Here is a 13,702-nt window from a genome sequence, read left to right as displayed (position 1 = left end):
ATAAATTACATTCAGATTGGATACAGTGACAGGATGAATTTATTAATTGTAGGAAAAAAATATCTTATAAAAAATATAATAAATAGCTTTAGCTAAGTCTGTTTCGCTAAAGAATGCTAACGAACAATGCAAAACACCATAGAAAGGCTAATGTAAATTATTTGTGCATATATTCCTGTCTTCTGCAAAGAAGACAAATTACAGGGATTTGACGGCATATAGGCTCCCATACCAGAGGAGCAGATACATGTTCATTGAATTGCGGCATGAAATGTGGCAAAAACAGCATAATTCTTTACGTTCTATATTTTTATATACAGGTCAATATCACAGAGTGATAGTTGTTCATTTCAATGGGTAAGAAATTAACGAACAAAACGTATCTCAAGGCTCCCCTGTAACACGTGTATGTATAAATGTCTGTGCTGTATAAACATGCACACAGGATTATGACGGTTAGGCAAATGGAAAAATTGCTTTCACACAAGGTGGACACATCCTAGAGGCTGAATGAGGAATTTCTATATGTTGTTTTACATTTTTCTATGACATTTATATTTGGAGGAACAACACCACCCTATGACCAGCGCATTCTTTGAAGAATACTTCCCGATTTGAAACAAGAAAATTACATCTACTGGAACAATTGCGATCCCATCTAGGAACTGTCTAAAAAAAATAATTCTGCCTTTGATTTGATAATAATTCAAAATTAAAATGTGTTTCCAATAAACTAAATGAGGTAGCCTTAATATTAGGAGCAAGAATATTGCTTTGTAAAGGGGCTGGTCTAAAGAGTGCAATGCAGTTGTGCACCGTTTACGAGTACAACTACAGTGGTGCTTTGAGATACAAGTGACCAGACGAGAGATGCAAGCTGTCATTCGGACATTTTTCTTTATCTTGCGAGTGCAAGTGTGTTTTTTGTGTCGCAAGGCACCAATTTATTATAATATATTTAGAATCATAAGCATTCTTTTAAATAAATACCCATTTGACAGCATTTGAAATTAATGCTCCTAATACTGTGGCCTGTCAATGTGTAAAAAAACGGAAATTGCAGTTGATTAAGTGAATAAACTTATTTGTTATGAGTAAAGCTAATGAATGGGAAGAAGCAAAAATGGGTGTTTTTTGAATGTGGATTCAGCTGAAAGACATTCAAGAAAAGTTGTTTTGGAGAATAAGAAGAGAGACAGCGGGATATTACCAATAGGGGAGAATGAGTCATGCAAGGAAAAACTGTCATGCGTTCGTGCGTGTTGCAGGCCCGACTCTTTCTCGAGTTGTTATTGTTTGGCGCTTCACGGGCAGGCAAGGACGGAGAGACATTTTTGTTGCTAGAGCGAGTTTTGTCGCGCCGCCAGACGAAATGAATGTGACAGTCTGTGTGTGACCGGGAGCATCAGGAGAACAGAGGACAGACCAGTCCTGGCCTGTCTCTGCCTGCCTCTCTTGTTTGCTCCCCTCATTCTCCCTGCTGCTTTTGTAACACAACAAAAACATGGGAACTTTCCAAACAATGCAAGCGCCAATTGTGGCTATGGCTAATCAACGGCAACGTTCTGCGTAATAGGATCTCTGTGGCGTTGAAACAAGACGAAGCGAGTGGTTCAAAAGTCAGTAGCGTGTGTGGGCGGAAACATTCCAATTGCAGGCACCGCTGACTTTCAGATTAAAAAAAACGTCACTATTGTGATTTCACCAAAATAGAACATAGTTATTGCATGCATAGAACATGTTATTGCAAATATTTTTTAGGCTTGACTTTCCCTTTAAGCTTGATTTTGGAAAACAGTAATAAATAGTTTTGCTGACATGACATTTTCTGACATGTTCCAGACTCAACCAGTAACCGAACATAATCAATTTAGCTACGTTTGTGCATTTTCTGCTTTGTCAATTTAAAGTATTGTCCTGAATATTTGTTTTCATTTTATTCATCAAGTAATAAAAATGGAAAAAAATATGGTTTAATTTATCAAAAGTCTTGATGATGACTAACGAGACCACATTTATTTTTTGTAAAAATGTGGTGATCTTGATATATCGAGGCATTTCTCTTCACTATTTCTCTCATTTATGAAATGCCTGGCTTGTGTTTAAATTATGAACCAAAGATGAAAAGTGATTTCTTTTTTTTTTTTTAAATCCCTGTAAAGGAAGACTGTTCCCTGTGTGCTGCCATGTAGATAAATCATTCCATTGACCTCTACAGGACGAATGGATTTGCCATTAACAAATGTTCAGTCTTTCTGCATCGAATTTTGCATGTACGACATGCATAAACTGATTTCCAGATGGAGTTATGACTGCTTTCAAGGGGCTTGTTATTAAAACACCCTGGACAATAAAACATGTACAGCGTTCCCTTCGCATGTGCTGTTACTTCTTATCCAGTTACCTAGCAACACAGGCCTTGACCCAATAGATCAGTCAAATGGATTGGAGAACACGGTGATCATCCAGCATCTTATAACTGGCATGCCGTGAAAATGGTGCAGTGAAGAAACATTTTGAACATATTACATTAATATACACACACGGTTTTGACTGACTTGTTAATGAAGTTTTAATTTAACAATGTGTTTATAACCGTGGTTATAGTTTGCAAACTGCGTAATACAAATGATTATGTTTACGCAGGCAAAATCTAAAATAAATCAATAAATAAGATTTTCATTTTGTATGCTGACACATACTGTGACTGATGAAATGTGTTCCTGTGTTCTTGCAGAGTAACTACCTGGTGTTTCTGGCTGAGCTTTTCTGGTGGTTCGAAGTGGTCAAACCCTCGTTCGTACGGCCCAGAGTCTTTGACACGAATGGTACAGTCTGCGTCTGAACGATCAACAACAATAGCCGCATGCTATTTGATGACTGAAATTGTGCAAACTAATGATAAACTCTCTAACTCTGCAGCATGTGACCCTGTAACATCCCGGCGAAATATGGCTCCTGTGTCCAAGCAGAACAACGTCGACAGGCCTGATAGCCCAGAGGATGTCTCGGATGAAGGTATCTATAGCCGAGTCATCTTTTGGTACAACACCCTGTCTAATAAAAGTGGTAATATATAAAGTAGTGCTTTTTCTTAGACAGGCCCAGATTCTGTCTCACAAAAATAAAATGGTGCTTGTCACCATCTTGCGTCATGAGGCAAACCTGGACTGTTATAAAGCATTTTAGAATAAATCTCTCTCTCTCTCTCTCTCTCACTCCCTCTTCCTTTATCTGAATCAGGTGTAATGAACAGATCTACCTCTATGTCCTTTGTGGATGGTTGTGTTGGGACTTGGCCACAGGAGAGACGGTTTGTACCTAAAATGCCACACCTTCAGTACTAAGAAGCATATTAAAAAAAAAAAAATCCTCCTTCCTCAGCTCTTCCACACGTGGAATCTCTTTTGAGATTCCTCTGGATGTGCCGCCTTGTGAGACGCCCTCCCTCCGCGGTATGACCCGCTCGGCCAGCAGCGACGGCCTCGGGTTCAAAGTTCTCTATCCACCTCGAGGTGGCATGAAGCGCCACGTGTCCCTCACGCCTGTCAATGTGAATGGACAAAGTAGAGACATCGCAGAGGAGGATGAAGACTTCACACCCCGCAAACCACTGGGCAGGAACAACACCTTCTCGATCAAGAACCAAAGCAGGTGCTCAAAAATATGAACCAAAACAATGTCAGAAATTATTGCCAGCCTTGATAGATTTTCCTGTGGAAGTGGAGGAGTGTTGGTAGCACATCTGCTTCATAGTCATGAATCGGTATTACACAATCGGTTTTAATCAGTATCCCATATCTTGCTCTCAATTTCAAAAAGACTCTCCAATGAACTTAACATGCATGCTTCTGGAATACATAAAGTTGTGCTGACTAATACAAAAATATTATTTAAAAATTGTAAATAATACACGATCATGAACTCATTTACTGCCATTGACGGCTGAAGATGTCAAAGATCCATTTTTTTTTTTTTTAAACAGTTGGTAGTGAATGAGTTAGTTTTCATATTATAGAAGGAAATGTAGTCAAGGGTCACTAGTAGTGATGTAGAACATCTCCAAAGCTTTAATGAGCCATTTTCCCTGACCCCTAGGTATCCTAATGGAGTCCTCACTGACACCAATCACCATGGTAACCACAGCGGCCACATCAGTCCCTCAACCCCGCCGAGCATCGAGGAGGCACTAAAGATTATTCACGACACAGAAAGACCCCACGCCAGCCTGGGCATGGGAGACAGAAACAATGGCTTCTTTCTCCACGATGCTCGACCTTCGGGAACTCTGGGAGGGGCGGGCCAAGGAGATGACCCCAGTGCAACGAAGGCCCAGTTCAATGATCATGACTCTAATTCACTGTCAACCGACGACACAGGAATCCATGTGAGGACAGAGGAAATCCAAAGTTTGGATGAGGACTCATCTCTGAGAGACTATTCAGATATCGACCCAGACTGTGAGACCATGACTCGCTCGTGCCCCCTCCCTGAGAGGAACTGGGAAGGCGGGCGTAAAGGCGTTGGTGAGTCAAACCCTGGCTCCAGCTGTGGCAGAGGGGATGGCGAAGACAGGAGTTCAGCGCCCACGCTGCCCAGATCCCACACTGTAAGCCCCGCCTCGTCCTGCGGTGGCTCTGGAGGCGGGATGGTGCGCATGACGAGCTTTGCAGAGCAGAAGTTCAGGAAGTTGGAGGGAAGGAGCAGTGGAGGAACCACACCGGAGAGTTCCGATGTCAACACGCCATATAAACCCCCAGCAAGGAACAGTTACTCACAGGTTTATGTTGCTCAATCTTCTTAACAATCACAATAGTGATGAATCAACCTTCATTCGTTATTCGTCAGTTAGGTAGTGTGTGTTGTGTAAGTATTTCTCAACATTTATTGACAAAAGTCACATGTTTTACATTAGAAAACTCTCACGACACACCCTCAAACAAAAACATAAAGTACCGCGTGCAGTAATTCTTCACTATTCATGAGTTATAGGGAGAAAAAGGGAGTCTGCTCAAACTTGATGATCATTGCTGATAGACACCACAAGATGTCGCCAAATCTCTTCTTCTCTAATAGACAAACCAAAGCTCCTCCCCTGACTTCAACGTAGTTCAATCACATTAAGATGCCACCAGTAGGTGCCAAAGGAATATTTTTCCAGTAAATTGGACTTTGGCGCCATCTTGTGGAATTGTCAGCATTTCAGAAACAGCAAATGGTTGTTGTTTTTTTTTTTTTTTTTTTTTCGTAAATAACTGAGGCGGGGGAGGCTCTATATAATTTGAGTTCAGTTCAACCCAATTGTCTTTATATGCCACCATATTAAAATAGAAGAGTAGGTATAGAACGATGCTCCTCAAACAATACTATATTAAAAAATAATATATTGAAATAACAATAATGAAATTATAAGGCTCCTGTTCAGTTGAGCACAAAGTTATCATTCTGTTTTACCAATGGCTGTGCACAGATTAATTGTACCTTCCGCCAAGATTCCTTGTTTTGCCTGTCATGGATAGATGAACAAAGATACATTATTTAGAGTAGATCATGTTTGAAACAATTAAGTGTCACACCCTGAAAATCACTGGCTTCAATTCATGTAATTGCTCACTGCCTTTTGTTTAGATCGGTACCCCCCCTTTGCCAATCACATCACCCTCTCCAGTCACACCTTCTCCCCGAGACCCCTCCCACCTGATAGCCTCCGAGATGATCCAGCTGAGGATGAAGCTGGAGGAGAAGCGCAGAGCCATTGAAGCCCAGAAGAAGAAAGTAAGAAAAGAAAAAAAGGATTTCAAATTGGCGTAGCCCTTGCTGGTAGAAGTCATATGATCGATCGTCTTCGCAGGTGGAGGAAGCATTCACGCGGCATCGTCAGAAGATGGGCAGGACAGCTTTTCTGAATGTAGTGCGAAGAAAAGGAGTCACAAGCCCGCTCAGTCCCAATTCGAGCGGAGCCCAAATGCCTTCGACAAAGACGCTAAGCAGCCACGGCAGTATGGAGAGGGCGGAAAGATGCAAGCCTGATGGTGCGGCTCCCAAATCTCCCTGTGAAGATGGAGGTGGGAGGCAACCAAAAATGATTACTATATGATAATGAGATTAAATAAAACGCTGATTTGATTTTTTTTTTACTTTGAAAAAAAAAACTCAATGATGATCACATTGACGTCTCCTACAATATTTTCCCTCAGAATTTCTCGCAGAGATCCAACCAGCATTTGATTGTGTATGTGATGCAGGTCTAACCCCAGGCGAATCGGACCTGGCAGAGTACACTCGCTCAATTGAGAGGCTGAACACGTCACTGGGCTTCCTGCAGACGGAGATGCAGCGACTGGCTCAGCAGCAGGAGAGGATCATGTCCATGAAAGAGCAACAGCAAAAATCCTGGGTCATTCCTCCCCCTGCGCCTTCACCACACAGGTAGCACAAAAATAGGTGTTTTATTATTTACTTAAAATACTTTAGACAATGGGAATCAAACTGCTCTGTGAAATGGTCATCAAATCTAAACGTATTTTTTCCTCCCCAGGCAGCTACGTGAGTTGCGAAGCAGCAGCGTCACGAGCCGAGCATCAGCCAGAGGATCCGTGGGTTCCTTGTCCCCCGTTTTGTCCTCGTCCGGTTCTGCCAATCCTGTCAGTCGTCCCTCTACCGGCCTAAAGCGACGGCCTGCCTCCTTCCACGCCAGAACACCTCGGACACCGCGGCCGAATGAGCTGAAGATCACACCCATCAACCGAATGCTCAACACCCCGACTTCGGTGGACAGCTTACCGAGACTGAGGCGGTTCACGTCCAGCCAAACGCACACCAGCTCATTTGCATACCTGAGTGCCGACGAAGGAACCAGGAATAGCAAGAGCCTGGAGAACAAGGAGAGCAAAGAAGACACGAAGGGTAAAGAAAAGGTGGTGGAGAAGAATTGTGCAGGCACATCCCAGCCTCCCCCAGCCAAAGAGAAAGAAGAAGAAGGATCAGTAGAGCCAGAGGAGAGTCGACTGAGGAATGAAAAGTCAAGGACTTCAGAGGTCTTGTGTCAGCCCATGTCTGAAACCCAAGGCAGCAAACACCCTCAGGAAAAGAGAGATCTGGTAGAGGTGACAATGTCTGGACTCTGGCTTCCCGAGAGCCAAGGTCAGGAGACGAATGGAGAAACTGGAGAGGACCAGAAGATGTGCTGCGGGTTCTTCTTCAAGGTGAGTTGTGACACAAATCATTTGAACAAAGACATCGAAATGTTTTACACATTTGAGGAAAATGCAAACAGCGAGGCAGTTTCTCTGGAGCCAATTTATTTATTTATTTTTGCTGGTTTTGCTTTTTTGCTAATGCTGATAATGTTTTTCCCATCCTTTAAACACCAGGATGATGCAAAAGGTGAAGAGGACATGGCGGCGAAGAAAGCAGCTCTACTCGAGAAGAGGCTGAGGAGGGAAAAGGAGGCACAGGAGAAGAAGCAACAGCAGGAGCTGGACCAGGAGCAGAAGAAGGAAGCTGCTCGGTCTGTCGCTTTCATTTTACCTTCATTTTGCTGGTACAACCACAGTTTATTTTCAATTAGGAAAATCTTGTGGAAGAGCATTTTAAACTCATTTAATACCATTGACGGCAAAAGACGTCAAAGATCTGTTTTTTGTTTTTTTTTTACTCAGCTGGTAGTGAATGAGTTAATTGTTCTGCCTGATAAATATTTAAGAACATTTATTTATTTATTTTTTTTAATTTTTAGACCAGTTAATCATATTTGGATAATTTCCAGCACTACACAATATTTGTAATTACTGGATAATACTTTGAACTTTTAATGAAATGAACATTACACGTCCACTAGGTTGAAAGCAGAGGAAGAGCAACAGAAACGGGACGACGAAAAGGAGAGGAGAGAATACATCAAGAATGAGTATCTAAGGAGAAAGCAGCTCAAGCTGATGGAGGACTTGGATCAGGTGGTCAAGCCCCGATGTGGAAGTCTCAAGAAGAAGCCTCGCCCCAAATCTATCCACAGAGATGTCATGGAGTCCTCCACTCCTCCTATGAGAGTCGGAGGTGGGTGACGTGCAAATCTCATGCCAAAAAAACAAAATCCAAATAAAATATAATCATGTAAAATCTTGATAAATCTTTGTGCTGTTGTTGTGAAGGGGTGCGTCCTCGAGGCTACTCGGTGTCAAGCGTTTCTTTGGCCTCTCTGAATCTGACCGATAATGAGAGCAACCATCAAGATAACAAGAAGTGCTACAGGTAAAGCCATTTTTCACCTTTTTGTGAATACTCTTGTGGTTTCCCACTATCCACGATTATTAATACCCAACAGACAGTACTAACTTTACTCTATTATTTGATTTGATTTTATGGCTAATAAGATGGCCACATTCAATATGGCGGACGCGCGGAGGTATCGCTTCAGACAACCCCCAGTTTAACAAGTGTCTGCAGTAGAAACAATATAAATAAATAAATCCTCATTTTAGAGGTTCAAAGTGTTCTCCTGTGTTTTTTTTTTAAATCTGAAATGGCTTCAAATGGCTCTTTTAGTTGCCGACTCCAATGTAATGTGTCCCTCCTCACTTGCCATACTGATTGTGTCTAAACACCAAATGTGAGTGAACTAAATGTCGCCTATTGTCCGAAAAATGCGCACTTACGCACACATTAACCTCTGAAAGTAAAAACGATAATCATAACCATAATGATACATTTTATTTAAAGGCACCTTTCTTGCATGAAATAAAACAATTAAAAAAAGTTACGTTTTTAGTGACAATTTGAAGTAGATGAAAGAATATACCCGTATGTTTCTGAGAAGGGGTGTTAGTGAGTTCCAGAGCGGCTGAATGCTCTGCTTTCCAAAAGATTTTAATATTTTATATCATAAACTAATACTAACTTCTCAATGATGTACTAATGACTTGATGGATTTTTCTGTTATTTGTTTTACACACCTTTGCTGTGTCCTTGTCTCTTTTCCCTCTACTGCATGCTTCCCTCAGAGGCAATAAAGTAGCTCCTTCTCACGTTCCGTTCTTTCTAAACTCCCCGAAAGAAAGAAAGGGAAGGTCAGTAGTCATCCTCATTCGTCAACACCAGGTGTGGTTTTGGTGCAGGTAGCCGTTGTCTCATGTCATTCCAGCTTTTCTTTCCATCCTTTCTTCTCAGATGTTTTTCTTTCCGCCTTTCTATGCTGGCTGCATTTCCAACAGTTGCTTCAAGCCACTCCAACAGGATCCATGATGACACCGCTCTAAGATTTGCTTTGCTTGGCTGAACATGCCTTCCGGTCCCTAACCGCACAGCTTTGTAGGATTCTGTGATGCAAGCACACGGGCTGATTCCCATCCCATCCTCCTTGTCTGTGCAATGTGTCTGTACGTACCTCGTGTAATTGATCCCGCAGTCACTGTCTGTGTGTTGCTCTCTACAGGCCAGACTCTGCTGAGGGTTTCTCCTCGTGCCCTTCTGCCGGTAGTCGGAACGGAGAGAAGGATTGGGAAAATGATTCAACCACTTCCTCCACTCCGTCCAACACTGAGTACACAGGTATTGGATATCGTGCCTGCTCGCTTTATGGGGCATTTACGCAGCGTTTTGATTAACTTGACAATCTGTTGTTGCACTCTAGGGCCCAAACTATACAAGGAGCCCAGTGCTAAATCCAACAAGCACATTATCCAGAATGCCCTAGCTCACTGCTGCCTGGCTGGCAAGGTCAACGAGGGGCAGAAAAACAAGATAATTGATGTAAGTTTAATGACGTCTTGTTGTTTGAATGCTGAAGAGCACAGTTTGACTTTGCACCCAAAAACGTCATCGTTGTGATTGTTTTTTTGTTGGTTTTTTTTTTACCCCACGGTTCTACTTACGCATTTCTCATCCGATTCAGAACATTCGGGTATCAAAAGATTCACTCATTACAGGACATATTACACTTTTTACTTTTATTTGCATGACTATTATACTGCCTCCTGGTGGCCAGGTTATGCACACCAGAAGGAGCCGCAATTAATTAATGATGCAGAAACTATTTAATTCTTTCCATTCTATTTGATTATGTTATTAATGTTTGTTTTTATAAAGTACAAAATTATAATATGCAAATGTGCTTATTAAAAACACTCCATTTTTAAATGGGGAGAGATTATTTGAGAAATGAGTGTTTTGTAGCATGGTCACAGAACAGTTTAAACTATGTATTTATATTCTCACTGTTGAATTCCCAATTCCAGAGATACTTTACTCATTGCTTGACTGATTCAAACAGTTTGTTTCTCACGTCTTGCATTCTTCATTTCAATAATTTGATTCCTGCATTTCAATTCAGCATCAGCTCTTCAGCAATCACATGCAATTTCTGCAAAATTGCATTCTCTAGTCTTGACATCTTAAAGTGATATTTTTGCTTTTCTTCCTTCTCTGCAGGAAATTGAGAAAGCCGAAGCCAATAATTTTCTCGTATTGTTCCGTGACACCGGCTGCCAGTTCCGGTCGGTGTACGCCTATTGCCCCGAGACGGAGGAGATCACGCGGCTGACCGGCATCGGGCCAAAGACCATCACCGCCAAGATGATCGAGCGCCTTTATAAATACAACTCGGACAGGAAGCAGTTCAGCCAGATCCCGGCCAAAACCATGTCGGCCAGCGTGGACGCCATCACCATTGCCAGTCACCTGTGGCATAGCAAGAAGCAGAGCACGCCCAAAAAGATGCACCTGAAGTAGCACCAGAAGGCAAACATCCTCTGGAATATGGCGAGCCGTTTGAACATTTATTCGAAGTCCTGAGAATCCATCTTTCAGATCATGTACTACTACGCTCTTTGTCCTCGCTAGTAAGACAATTCAACACACTAGTCGAGGAACGTTTTCTTCCACCGCAGTGAATTTGATGATTTTGGGGGGGGAGACTCATTCACTGTTTTTGTGCGCAAGTCAAAGCCATATCTTGGGAAAAAAAATGCTTTGACGCAATCTTGTGCCATGTTGAGGCGAAGTGGCAATCTAAGTGAAAGGAGGAGCTCAATTTGGTCAGGTCATATCTAGTCATTGAAAAGTGCTTTTTCTACCGTCTCGTAACCTTTTTGGATGGGTGTCAGCTACTTACGGACGCTGCCTTCCTTTAAATCTTTGCAGATTAGTAGCACAACTTTGGCATGCTACTAGTACAAGTTGACATCTGCGTTCTACTAGTACTGATAGACAAGCTAGAGGTATTAACTCGTAGAATTTTACGTGACTATTAGTTTTGGCAGTACGCATTTGTCAACTCGAGCACAGTTTTGCCTCACTAGTAAAGTCATTTTCCTACTAGTTCACCAAAATTGTCCTAGCAGTGAGGAGAAAGCGCATACTAGTAGGTTAAATAGACCTTATGCTGGATATTACTTGTATGGAATAGCGTTTATTTAATATCCTTGCTATGTAGTAGTTTATGGGCCAAGTACTAGTATGTGCTTTGTCCTCGCTAGTAAGACAATTCAGTGCACTAGTAGAGGAACTGTTTTACAAGTAATGTATTTTTTTTTTTCCACTGCAATGAATGTGTCCAGACAGATTTTTGTGCTCGGAACAAAGCCAAGGCCAAACATGACACGCGTAGTGCAAAATATTTTATGAGTAAGACACCGTTGTTTTAATGAATCTTACTCGTTTGTACAAAGAGTGTACTTGTACGCCGACCTTAAGCGAGATATAAAGGAGATGAATTTAATGCTTAAACCGCTTTCCAACTGGAAACATTTTGGATTCTAAGCTCACAACTGGAACTTGACCACACATCACGCAGTACTTAAACGGCCACCCTCACGTGCCAAAACAAGACGGAAATAGGCAATTGATGCCTAGATGAAACTCCAAAGCGAGTGTCCCGCCTCTCAAAGAGGCAGCATGGTTTTCTAAAAGTTGATCATGCGCGGCCTTACGCTTGTTTTGTGTCGCCGGGATGTGTTGTGATCGATCGTGTCGTTTTTGTCAGCGCCTGTTTGAGTTCACATTGGACGCCGGCCATGCAAAGGGTCCCGCCTCCCTGATCAGGGATTAGAGAGAGGCAGCCCTGTATAACTGTTGCTACACAGGCATTGCTTTTGTTTGCATTTCAAGTGCCAAGAAGAGTGTTTGCCATTCCCAGTGATCTTATTGAGCATCAACATCCTTTCGCGGAATGCACCTGTAAAAGACTCATTTATTTATTTCAGTTGTTATAACGCGTCCGACATATTTCCAAGGCAGTTTTATCCAGAGCAACTTAATACAGTAAATGTCTTGAATTTATTTGTATATAATTGCAACTGAACTTCTAGCAGCCTTTGAGTAGCTTTTCGATTTTAACATCCATGTGCATCATTCCTGTGTTCAATCGGGGGCCTTTTATTACATCACAATTTTTTTTCTTCATTATTATTCTTTTTTTGGGGGGGAAAATCCATAAAAGTGTGATCCATCATAAGTATCACGCACTGACAAAAATCCCTCATTGTGCAAAGGAAACATGATCACAGTGTTGTCTTGGATGCTGACTGTCCACAATTGTAAATATTTTTTTTAATGAATTTCACGACATAGTCTCCTATTTGTTTATTGACTTTTAAGCTTTTCTTTACCTTCAAGTGTGCATCAGCACTGTACAGACGTATTTTGGCATACAGTAAAGTATTTTTTGTAACAAAATTTAATTTTAGGAGTTGTAAACGGATGAAATGGTGTGTTGAAGGTCGGTTGAGCAGATGTTTTAAAAATGAAACGCGAGGAGGCAATGTATGACAATTTTACAGAGACTGATATAATTACATATCATCAATCCTATTTTTTCCACCTTTAATTTCCATTTTACTTAATATTTTCAACAGATCTTGTTCTTTTGTTGTGTTTTTTTCCCCCCAGCCTTTGAGCTTTATTAAAATGCAGAAACTTTCAGGATTCCTGGTGCGTCATTTGCTCATTTAATTTTTTGGTCTATTTTAATATTAGGTATGCGTATTTCCTCTAAAGACAACTGGACCACATTCAATATGACCTAAAAGTCATTACCTTTAATTGTATTTTTCAAATGTTTCGTATTTCACAAAGTTTCCTAATTTAATGGTAACCACTGGATGAACAGAATAAACACGATGCATTTTCAATGTCTGCACAAAAATAATTTGTCATGCGTGGGGTCAATTTGACCCCAAGCTGTATAAAACATTAAAAATAAATAAATAACCATTTGTCACGCTGTTTAGACGAATGGAACATAATAAATAAATATTTTGCATGCATTTGTCCAGGTTTATTTGGATGATATTGAGGTCACTTTTTAAAATGTTTTTTTTATTTATTTACGTGTTTAATATTTATTTGTTGATTGTTTGTTTAATGGCGAAATGTACTATATGTCAGGTGCTATAAAGTACCTGATTGATACACTTGGGTAAGTTGAGCTTTCCCTATATTTAAGTAATATTCAGCTTGCAAAATTAATGTAAAATTTAATTTTGGAATAAACGCTCTTGTATAATTCTTGATGAAGACTTCTGCCTTAGAACTACTGTATTTTAATGGTGGTCTTTGGAGAGTAACTTCGGCTACTTTAGCGACCACCGTTTGGCGTTTCATTGTCTCCATGGCAACACATTTGTTTAATGTTTTTAAATCACATTTTATTAGAAGTAATTGTAGATTTCAATATTATCTACAAGGTGCATGCATTCATTTTGGTGCA

General features: G+C 41.0%; 1 protein-coding gene across 3 annotated transcripts in view; it reads left to right on the top strand.

Moving 5' to 3' along the window:
- The window catches only part of camsap2b (calmodulin regulated spectrin-associated protein family, member 2b), a 30,487-nt gene extending 17,228 nt beyond the window's left edge, over window positions 1-13,259 (top strand). Inside the window, exons 7-22 of one of the 3 annotated variants that reach the window (XM_088310982.1) lie at window positions 2,738-2,828; window positions 2,923-3,018; window positions 3,244-3,313; window positions 3,385-3,654; window positions 4,099-4,780; window positions 5,629-5,775; window positions 5,852-6,065; window positions 6,246-6,429; window positions 6,539-7,205; window positions 7,374-7,510; window positions 7,841-8,055; window positions 8,151-8,250; window positions 9,000-9,065; window positions 9,431-9,546; window positions 9,629-9,747; window positions 10,426-13,259. In XM_088310982.1, coding sequence (XP_088167108.1) covers window positions 2,738-2,828; window positions 2,923-3,018; window positions 3,244-3,313; window positions 3,385-3,654; window positions 4,099-4,780; window positions 5,629-5,775; window positions 5,852-6,065; window positions 6,246-6,429; window positions 6,539-7,205; window positions 7,374-7,510; window positions 7,841-8,055; window positions 8,151-8,250; window positions 9,000-9,065; window positions 9,431-9,546; window positions 9,629-9,747; window positions 10,426-10,725 — 3,474 coding nt within the window. In that variant the 3' untranslated portion in view covers window positions 10,726-13,259. The other 2 variants (XM_088310983.1, XM_088310984.1) reach the window with 2 other exon arrangements.
- Window positions 13,260-13,702: the final 443 nt, after the last annotated feature.

The sequence above is a fragment of the Idiotropiscis lumnitzeri genome, chromosome 12 (assembly GCF_059441095.1).
Source record: "Idiotropiscis lumnitzeri isolate Australia: NSW breed Sydney's pygmy pipehorse chromosome 12, RoL_Ilum_1.0, whole genome shotgun sequence".
Lineage (NCBI taxonomy): Eukaryota > Metazoa > Chordata > Actinopteri > Syngnathiformes > Syngnathidae > Idiotropiscis > Idiotropiscis lumnitzeri.
Note: the sequence above shows the minus strand (reverse complement) of the source record. Positions and strands in the feature narration are given on the sequence as shown.